Below are 9,737 nucleotides of genomic sequence, written 5' to 3'. Positions count from 1 at the left end.
ACAAGTTCAGGGGTCAAACTATATATTAAGCCAATGATTTATCCGACTTTAAAATACAAGTTTGAAGATCTAAATGATTTGAAAAAGTTTATAGTGATTTATTTGACCCGAAACATAAGTTCGAGGGTCGGATTTGCAATAATATATAAAGGTTTGTCTTTTGAGCGCCTAATTGTAAGCATAAATATCGTTGAAATGCTTGCTAAGTTAACACAAAACAGCTGCATTAGCATAACTTTATGAAAAATTAACCTACCCAACTTGACTTTACACTGCAATAATTAACCATCTTTAAATTTCTTGCACTCAATAACAATTGAATCAAACAAAACAAATCACAGCATTATAAAATATTTCATAGCTTTCTTGAACTAATGGGCTACCCTTTAACCTCTATTATAAATCGAACACCATAACCTCAAGTTAGTCTCATATCTTTTAACTGAATCAATTAATCATGAAGTCTCTAGCCCTAGCAGCCACTTTGCTACTTCTGTTACTTGCGAATTCTGTTTCGGAAGCTGCGATTTCGTGCAGCGATGTGATCAAAGACGTGAGGCCGTGTGTCAATTACTTGGTTAACGGAAGCGGGAAGCCGCCGGCCGCTTGCTGTGCAGGAGCCTCAGCTCTTTCATCTTCAGCTACTACTACTGCTGACAAAAGAACTGCTTGCTCCTGCATTCAATCAGCAGCACAGAAGCTGAATGTGAATGCTCAGTTAGCTCAAGCTCTTCCATCCAACTGTGGGATCAGCCTGCCTTATACTATTTCGCCCAATTTCGATTGTTCCAAGTGCATATACTTTCACTTTCTCCTAATTTTATTTTACTATGTTGCTCGAAAACTTTTCGCGTCGTATGTTTCTGCGTTTTATTTCTGGTCCGAAAACATTTTTGAAAATCTATATATTTATACCATATTCCTGTAAAAATGTCATTTTTGACGGTTTTTATTTTAGCATTTTGTTATTTCATGCTAATATCCAGGAACGGAAATGTTGAAATAGAAAATAGCGAATTTGTACTTTTTAAAAATATGTTTGAGTCATCGAATTTCATAAATATTTTCAAAAATAGAAATTAAATGCTGATATGTATGTACTCGACATGTTTATATGCAATATAGATATCTTGCCTTCTTTATATTTAAACATAGTTTTTGTTATTTTTGCAGGATTACTTGAAGATGAAGAAATCCAATGGCTTGGTCTTCAAGTCATGTCATGGTATGTTTTAAGCAAACCTAAGAGTGAGAACAGTTCTACTCTGTTTATCTATTTTATTTCTGTGGAAAATCGTATGCTTATGTTATATTAAGGTACTCTATGCTTATGCTATATTAAGGTACTTTGTAATCTTGAATGTCTTGTTGGGCAATTCTAATAATAAAGGTTAATGTAGTTTGCTTGGTTTAGCTTTGTGACATATCACATAATTGCATATTCCATGTTCATTATAATGTTAGATTAAAGGGGTATTTGAAGAAAAAAAAGACCTTACTTTTCACGCGTGCAGCGATTTAAGCACAATTTTAAAAATGATATAAAATAGCAAAAAAAATCATTTCTTTTGAGATTTTACAGCCAACGATATTATCTGATGCCGTTTCATTCACTAAAATCGTCAAAGCGACATCGTTTGTTGAAGAAAGTGAATGAATTTCTCGGCTTAGATTTTTCTTCGGTTTAGATTTTTCGGTTCAATTTGTACCAAAAGTAAACTGATCAATATTTCTACTTTCTATACCAAACCGAAGCGAAAAACTAAATATTTTATATAATTGGATCCGAACCACGTTTCTCAGTTTGCTCCGTTATTCAATTATGTTCCATTTTTGCACATGTAATGAAGCAAACTTTCAATTATTATCCTAGTAAAGAAGTTCACAAGAGGTGATTGCTTCGTCTCAAATATATGAATCACACCATCTCCCTTTCTTATAACTTGAAAGGGCTAATTTACACTTGCAGCGAAGGTGGAAAACTAAATAAGTATTACAAGTCGAATACTAGCCTAAAAAACACTATACCACTAATAAATAGTGAACACTAATGATAATACAGAAGAATAGAATACAGACACAGGCAACCCTTATGACACTAGAAGAAAAAGAGACATCAAATCAATTACAAATGTTCGTCGTCTGTGTTGCACGGAAATAGAAACAACGGCAAACGTGGAAACAATATTTTTTATAAAAATATGTTATAAATATAAAGTTTCGGAATTTTCAAAAACTTTAGAAAACAAACGCCAAAACATAAGACTCGATAACTTTCCGTGCAACACAGATTACGGGCAGTTGGAATTTCGGCCGGGGCCTCCGTAGAAAAAGTAGTTACCCCAATCACCATCATGGCCAGTTTGAACATCATAGCAGTCAGATTGCTCAGTAAAAATGCCAATATCTTTAGGAGCCCTGAGATTATTGGATGCATCAACAATCTCAATGTTCTTAAAATAACCGGATTTTCCAAACCCTAGTTCAGGGAAATGGCCACTGCCCATTTGAGTGGTAGTGTGTTGGCCATCAGATTCAGAGTTAACAACTTCACCACCCCATTCAATCATGGTAGCACTGTCTGACAGGTAGGAGAAGAGTGAAGCTGGCCAATATCCTAACACATAGTCATTACCAAATTGTATCCACCAATTGCCCTCTTTGGGGTCCTACAATCAACATTATTGCACAAATGTTGCCAAATTAATATAGTTTTTATGTTCATATAATTATAAACATAACATGTTCAAAATAGGACAATGTCAGGGACATATGTCAGAGATTCTCCTCAATTTTTTCTTTAAAATAATACTATCATTATTGTCTATTCATCTAAAAATATCCAAACTTTTTCTACCTTATCAATTCTAACTCAATCTTTTAATTTTTTTCAATTTCAGCCTAATTTGTGTAATCGTATTTTAATTTAATATTCGTTTTGAGTGAATAGCACGTGACTTTTGTACCTACGTAATATTTAATCATATGATACATTTGGATATAATTCAAATGTAATTATTAAGTCAAGATAAAATTGACAAATTTAAAAGGTCGGACTAGAATAGATAAAGTTTGATGCGGTTTAGATTTTTTGAGCGATTATGACTACATTTTTAGACATAATTCATGGATGGAAATGGTTTTATTTTTATGGGTTCATTCTAATTTCTAATCAAACAAATTGAAAGGGTCAACTGTCCTTTCTTACCTTCCAAACAAGTAGGCTGATATCATATTGAGATTTACCATAACCAGAAACAGGAAATATGCTAGCTCCCATTGCTATTTGATTATTGATTTGTATAAAGCCTGAGCAAAGAAGATTGTAGCAGCCTGTGACTTGATATGCATCACTCTGTCATTCAGAAATTCCAAAATTAGAATTAGTAAAAGTTACATTGCACGGAAACAAAAACGCTGAAATGTCGAAAGAAAAATCGCGATATTTCATAAGTTTTTATAAAGAGACTTACAGTCCAATAAGTGAAGAGCCTAGTTCTGTTATCTCCATATAAATCTGGACTAACCTGAAATAATAGTAATTGTTTAGGATCGAAAATAATTTGGATCATAAGATTTAGGAGAAAATTATAGCAATGAGGATGATAAAAACCTGCCAGCCAGCTTCAATGCTGTTAAGATCTTGACCAAAAGTACCACCTAAGATCCAAATTTGAGATAAGCTGAACTCATTAGGCTGTTGAATTTTGGGTTCCCATACATTTATAGTTGCCTTTGCTCCATAGTACTTGTCTCCTTCCACATAAACTATTGCATGCTACAACACTCCAAAGTAGAAAACATACAATCATTTCATAATAATCTTTGAGAAAAAAAGCTAAAAGTTTTAACTTTTTTTAGTTTCCCAAGAACATTTGGCAATCATTTTTGTTTTTAAAATTTGAATAAAGGCTTTGCTTTTTATCTATGTAAAGAAAATCCAATAATTTACTAAGCTTTATGTGGTATGGACATAAAGTTCGAATTCGAATCATAGATCATCTTCATCTATGAAGCATGGAAACGGAATACTGAAACGGACAATAACTATATAGAAAATGTATAGAGTTTCGGAGTTTCTGAAATCATTTATGTCACGTAATAAGATTTAAAAAGTTTCCGTAAAACATATATCGACATTATAAATTGAGGAAAATAAGGTAAAAAAAGGGAAGCACCTGATGGCCACTTTGAGTAAGGAGATCAGGCTCTGCAGACCTTGGTTTAGGAGCAGAAAAATGTTTCTTTTTCCCATACTTTTTGACAGAACTTGCTCTTAATAAATCCTTTTTTTTAGTTCTTCTAACAGGAATAGTTCCTTCTGGACATGTTCCTTTTAAGTGCCATAATTGAGTAATAGGTTCTGTTCTTTCTTCATTACCATTAACCTTGTTCTCACTCACTAGTCCTTCTGGCTGGAAATTTGGCCTCATCTATACCAATCAAAAAACAGAATAACCTCTTTTCAGACAAACTACAAATCAAGAGACAAATTATACATGAAAATGAAAAAAAACGAAACGGGCAATGGGCGAAACAATATTCTTAATAAGAACAGACAACAAATATAGAGTTTCGGAGTTCGGAATAGTTCGGAATAGTTTTCGTAAATAAAATGACGAAACGTAAAATTTAAGAAGTTTTCGTGCAACATAGCTGCTTATGGTCTAATAAAGAAGAACATAGACCTGAATTTTGTGATCTTTGAGTATAGGATGATCCAAAGCGGGTTGATGAGCCTTATGAATACAGTCAATAATGTCTCCATCGGGGCTCTGAAACATACACATAAACTAACTGTAAACACATCAAAAACCCAAAGAAAACCAAAAAAAAAAACAGAGTATTTTTTAAAAACCTTGATGGATTTAACAGGAGCCTTGTTCAAACGCTTTAACTGACTACGAACATCAACTCTCTGCTGAGACAAACCACTTCTTGTCTGCTCAACATCTGCAAACGACACATGAAAAACCAGAAACCCCAACAAGAAACAGAACAAACCAATGAAACTCTTGTAATTTTCTTTCACTGTCAAATGATTGTTCTCCATAGTTGCAGACTGACAATTATGAAAAGGGTGTTGCTGGAGTTGTGTTAGAGACCGCCAAAAAGAAGGTTCGACTCAGATTTTCAACCATGGATGGGAATGAGTGGAGTTGAGTGACACTAGTGGATGATCTTTTTAAGATTGTTTATTTGGGGGATTGGCTTGGTTATCCTGCGCACCCAGAGTGAGATAGATACGGACAAATGGGCGACTGTCCATTTGCGAGTCGATCAAACATTAAAAAACAGGGTTAATGACGTTTTTATTTATAAAATTAAAAAAAATTCTTAAATTAGTCCTAGATTAACGTTTTTTCTTAATTTATATCACACAGACCGCGGAACATTTCGGCGGCTTAGAGCAAACCGCGGAAGTGTTCCGCGGTCTGCAGACGTGGCTCCATCTGGACGCAGGTGGAGCCACGTCGGCGTAAACCGCGGAATTGTTCCGCGGTTTACAGTGACACGTCACTGTAAACCGCGGAACAATTCCGCGGTTTACAGAGGGAATTTATTCCCTCTGACAGGGAATAAATTCCCTTTGACTGGGCAGGTGCAGACCGCGGAAGATTTCCGCGGTCTGCATCCCCTATATAAGGGGGATCCGTTCCCCCTTTCTCTTATTCATTCACACATAAAATTTAGAAAAACAAAGGTATGAGAGAAAGAAATGTAGAGAGAGATAGGGGGAACGGATCCGGGTATTATTAAATCGAGATATTATCGACAAGATTTTGCGGAGTTGGTTTTCGGAAAGGAATATTATTTTTCGTGGCGGATATTATTTTTTGGCGGGGAATATTATTTTTCGTGGCGGATATTATTTTTTGACGGGGAATATTATTTTTTGGCGGAATTATCGGGTGAGTCTTTAAAATATATAGATTGTTATTTTTAATTATTGAATGTAGTTAGATGTAAATGATGTTTAAAATGTAGTTAGACTAAAATAATGTTTGAAATGTAGTTAGTTAATATCATAGTTAGATTTAGTTAAAAAAATTAAAAATATGTGTTATAAAATAAATTAGATTAATGTGTAAATGAAATTAGAATAATGTGTATAAAATTTATAGAAATGAATAGAGTATATTAAAATTAGAAAATCGAAAATATGAAAATATTTTAAATTAGGTTGGAATTAGTGAAAATATTAAAATTTATTTTTTATATTATATAAATAGATTCGAAATATTAAAAAATTAAATATAAAAATAGGTATTTGTTTTTAACAGTATTTAGAGAAAATATAATTTTTTTATAACTGTAGGTTTGTGAAAAAAGTTAACATAAAATATTCGTATTTACATTTAAATCGGCTAATTATTAAAAATTTGAACTTGACATGTAGAATATTTGAATTATATTTTAAATGACAGTAACCCTCTTTTTAATGAGCTGGATCAGCCCTAAAAATGTAGTTAAAATTATATTTTTTTAATGTAGTAATGACGACAAATGAGCTGCCAGCCTTAAAAATTTATTGGGATGGTACAATATTATCGACTCCGGGTGGAGTTGATTATGTTTCTGGTAAATCAGAACTGGTTCAACTGACGAGTGTAGTGAATTTTGCACAACTACAAGTCGTAATTAGAAGGGTAATTGGGCTGAAGGATGGTGACGAGATAGTGAAGATTTATCTACGAGTGCCTCGGTTCGATGAACATGGAAGATTTCAAAAATATGATGGTTTTCCTATGGAGACAGATGTTCATATGCAAGCAATGTGGCGTAATGTTTCGCGGACGCCACAAATGAGGGTACTTGAGTTTTATATTGTGTACAATCCGTTATCTCAAGTACGTGCGGATGGAGACGACTGTGCGGATGTAGACGACTCTGTGGATGTAGACGATTGTGCGGATGTAGACGACTGTGCGGATGTAGACGATGGTGATGATTTTAGTGATGAGGATGAGGAAGAAGAACACTTCTACGGGGCCGTTGCTGATGACAACGAGAATGATGATGATGATGACATCGGTGGTGATAATGGAGATGGCACCCATGGTGAGAATGTCGGTGGTCGGTCGGAACAAAATACAGATCATTTTGAGTCGCGCCTTCCTCATGAGTACACGCATCAGAATGTTGACGACATGTGTGTCAATATGAATCTGTGGCCTAAAGAAAATGCAATATGGGAAGCAGGCAAAGAGTTTGAATTGGGGATGGTTTTTAGTTCGAGGTATGCTGTCCAGACATGCGCGGCGAGTTATCACATTGCAGCTAATAAAGAATACAAGAGCAGTGTAACATCTGGTAAAACAATAGTTCTTGTGTGTGTGAACAATGACACTTGCAATTGGAGGTTGCGTGCGTCGCTTTTAAAAGGCGAGTCAGACTGGATAATAACAAGATATAACGGCCCCCACCAATGCAGCGGCCAATCAATGAACCAAGACCATCGCAATTTAAGAGCGCGACAGATAGCTGAACACATCGACACGCAATTGCATCTACAACGTGACATTAGGATTAAAACGCTTCAAGAGGGGATTTTTCAAAAACTGCGAGTTAGGCCCGGATACAAAAAAACTTGGTATGCCAAGGAAAAGGCCATTGCAAACAGGTTCGGACAATGGGACGACTCTTTCAAGGAGATTTGCAATTTTATGACGAATGTCAGCGTTGCTAATCCCAGGACAGTCTGGCATGCTACCGGTAATTTTTTTAAAAATTTCGAGTATTAAAAATAAGTTCGATTTAATAATTACTAATAACGGTGTATGCACAGGTACACCAATTGAAAACAATCCACAATTCAGAACTTTCAAGCATATGTTTTGGACTTACGAGCCAGTGGTGAAGGGTTTTCAGTATTGCAAGCCTGTGGTGTACATCGACGGCACCCACACATATGGAAAATACGAAATGACTTTGCTGATTGCTTCTGCAATTGAAGGGAACAATCACATCATGCCGATAGCTTTTGCCATTGTGAAGTCGGAAACTGCCGCATCCTGGAGGTATTTCATGAGGATGTTGAAGAGGTATGTTTTGGGTGAGCGAAAGGTGTGTATCATATCTGATCGCGGCTCCGGTATTATGAGTGCCATGGAGGGGCCTGAGTGGGCGGGTGATACCCACAAGTGGTGTATTAGACACCTAGTGAGCAACTTCCACAACGCCTTCAAGAAAAAATATCTCAAAAAACTTGCTGAAAAAGCTGGTAATTTTCTTGTCATTTAATATAATACATAAATTTTTGGTTGATTGGAAAATATTGACGGTTTAATCGACGTGTAGGACGCGCATACCAAGAGCATAAAAGAGATCGGTACATGTCATTGATAGAGGCGGATTCACCTGAGGGTTATGCATATCTTGACCGCCTTGATGTTAGAAAATGGAGCATGAGTGGCGACACGTCTGGAATGCGGCATGGTGTGATGACAACAAACTACGCTGAGTCGGTCAACGCGATGTTAAAGAATATTCGGGGGCTCCCTATCACAGCCATGTTGGAAGCAATATTTAACAAGGTCAACTCCGTATTCATTAAGCATGTGAACGACTACAAAATGTGGTTGGCATCCGGTTTCGTGTGGACTCCAGTCTGTGCACACAGAATTGAGACTTGGGAAAATAAGTCAAAGACTCATACGGCTTCACAGTTCAACGTGGCACAGAAGGTATTCAATGTCTTGACCCAGTGCGACAATGTAAGACAAAAGGGTGGCAATACACAGCAAGTTCGTCTACTGGACGGGACATGCACCTGTGGAAAATTTCAACAGTGGAAAATTCCGTGCTCCCATGCGATAGCTGCCTGCAACCAATACGGAGAGAACTACCGTGACTACATTTCATGGTATTACAAATGCGAGTACGGAATCTTAGCGTGGAGCTCTGTTTCATTTGAACCCTTATGGAATCGAAATCGTTGGATCAATTCCACTGAAATTCCATTTGTTCCTAACAGACAGTGGATGAGGAAGAAGGGTAGGCCGGTTGAGAGTAGGCGTAGGAATGAAATGGACCAGACATTTAGGGACAGGCGGAATAGCAACTACTGTAGAAGATGTCTTACATATGGTCATAACCTTAGTTCATGTCCTTTTAGAGTTCAGTGATGTGAGAATTTATGTTTCCATTTACCATGTACTACGGATGTTGCAATTTCATTTGTGTTATATTAAAATTGAAAATCTGGCAGCTCATTCTATTTTGTGTTTGTTTAGTTATTTAGTTTAATTAATGAAGTTATTTTTATTTAATTTTTTCATATTATTTGTGAACAAGTGTTTGATATTATTATGATTTAATTGTTTAATAATTTTTATTGAACAAATTGCAGCCATGGCAGCTGCTCACGATCACATGCAGCCGGGTCCTGAAAGACCGGCGCTACTTTTTTTACAGCATGACCATATCTCTCAGGATGTCTGGGATGGCACGGTAACTTACGTTTGCATCTTATTTTTTGTCAACAGTTAGGTTTGCAACTTAATTAAATTTTTGAACTAACTTAATGTTTATTTTTTTCAGGGATCTGACGAGGGATTTCTGTCTCGCACTAGCTGTACGACTAGAAGGAGCGCTGTTTTGCCGTTCGCTAGTTTGGACCACCGTATTCGGTCGATGATCGAGCCTACTGGATTTGCAGGCTGTTTTGCTATGCGTCACTACAGCGTCGACATGCAGCTGATCACAGCCCTTGTGGAGAGGTGGAGGCCGGAGAC

General features: G+C 36.2%; 3 protein-coding genes across 3 annotated transcripts; 2 read left to right on the top strand and 1 right to left on the bottom strand.

Moving 5' to 3' along the window:
- The first annotated feature begins 430 nt into the window (after positions 1 to 430).
- On the top strand, positions 431 to 1,413 carry LOC126669341 (non-specific lipid-transfer protein 8-like). The gene is made up of 2 exons (XM_050362789.2): positions 431 to 792; positions 1,174 to 1,413. Exons 1-2 carry the CDS (start codon positions 458 to 460, stop codon positions 1,181 to 1,183), a joined length of 345 nt encoding a protein of 114 aa, XP_050218746.1. The 5' UTR covers positions 431 to 457; the 3' UTR covers positions 1,184 to 1,413.
- A 468-nt stretch (positions 1,414 to 1,881) lies between these two features.
- On the bottom strand, positions 1,882 to 5,269 carry LOC126669333 (uncharacterized). Its single transcript, XM_050362779.2, has 7 exons — positions 4,859 to 5,269; positions 4,689 to 4,775; positions 4,179 to 4,433; positions 3,614 to 3,778; positions 3,474 to 3,527; positions 3,209 to 3,355; positions 1,882 to 2,669 (listed from the first exon to the last, which is right to left on the bottom strand). Exons 1-7 carry the CDS (start codon positions 5,051 to 5,053, stop codon positions 2,292 to 2,294), a joined length of 1,281 nt encoding a protein of 426 aa, XP_050218736.1. The 5' UTR covers positions 5,054 to 5,269; the 3' UTR covers positions 1,882 to 2,291.
- A 1,228-nt stretch (positions 5,270 to 6,497) lies between these two features.
- On the top strand, positions 6,498 to 9,737 carry LOC126668223 (uncharacterized). Its single transcript, XM_056104634.1, has 4 exons — positions 6,498 to 7,716; positions 7,790 to 8,224; positions 8,302 to 8,866; positions 9,544 to 9,737. Exons 1-4 carry the CDS (start codon positions 6,498 to 6,500, stop codon positions 9,638 to 9,640), a joined length of 2,316 nt encoding a protein of 771 aa, XP_055960609.1. The 3' UTR covers positions 9,641 to 9,737.

Source organism: Mercurialis annua, linkage group LG2, assembly GCF_937616625.2.
Source record: "Mercurialis annua linkage group LG2, ddMerAnnu1.2, whole genome shotgun sequence".
Classification (NCBI taxonomy): Eukaryota; Viridiplantae; Streptophyta; class Magnoliopsida; order Malpighiales; family Euphorbiaceae; genus Mercurialis; species Mercurialis annua.
The sequence above is the reverse complement of the archived record's forward strand: the minus strand, read 5'-3'. Positions and strand labels throughout refer to the sequence as shown.

Bases quoted from the DNA above. Each gene is read 5' to 3' on its own strand.
- LOC126669333 (XM_050362779.2), bottom strand. From the start codon at position 5,053: ATGGAGAACAATCATTTGACAGTGAAAGAAAATTACAAGAGTTTCATT. The intron at 4,776-4,858 runs GTTTTTAAAAAA...TGTATGTTTCAG, and splicing joins CTCCTGTTAAATCCATCAAG to AGCCCCGATGGAGACATTAT. The intron at 3,779-4,178 runs GTGCTTCCCTTT...GGAGTGTTGTAG, and splicing joins TTACTCAAAGTGGCCATCAG to CATGCAATAGTTTATGTGGA.
- LOC126669341 (XM_050362789.2), top strand. From the start codon at position 458: ATGAAGTCTCTAGCCCTAGCAGCCACTTTGCTACTTCTGTTACTTGCG.
- LOC126668223 (XM_056104634.1), top strand. From the start codon at position 6,498: ATGACGACAAATGAGCTGCCAGCCTTAAAAATTTATTGGGATGGTACA. The intron at 7,717-7,789 runs GTAATTTTTTTA...GTGTATGCACAG, and splicing joins GACAGTCTGGCATGCTACCG to GTACACCAATTGAAAACAAT. The intron at 8,225-8,301 runs GTAATTTTCTTG...ATCGACGTGTAG, and splicing joins AAAACTTGCTGAAAAAGCTG to GACGCGCATACCAAGAGCAT.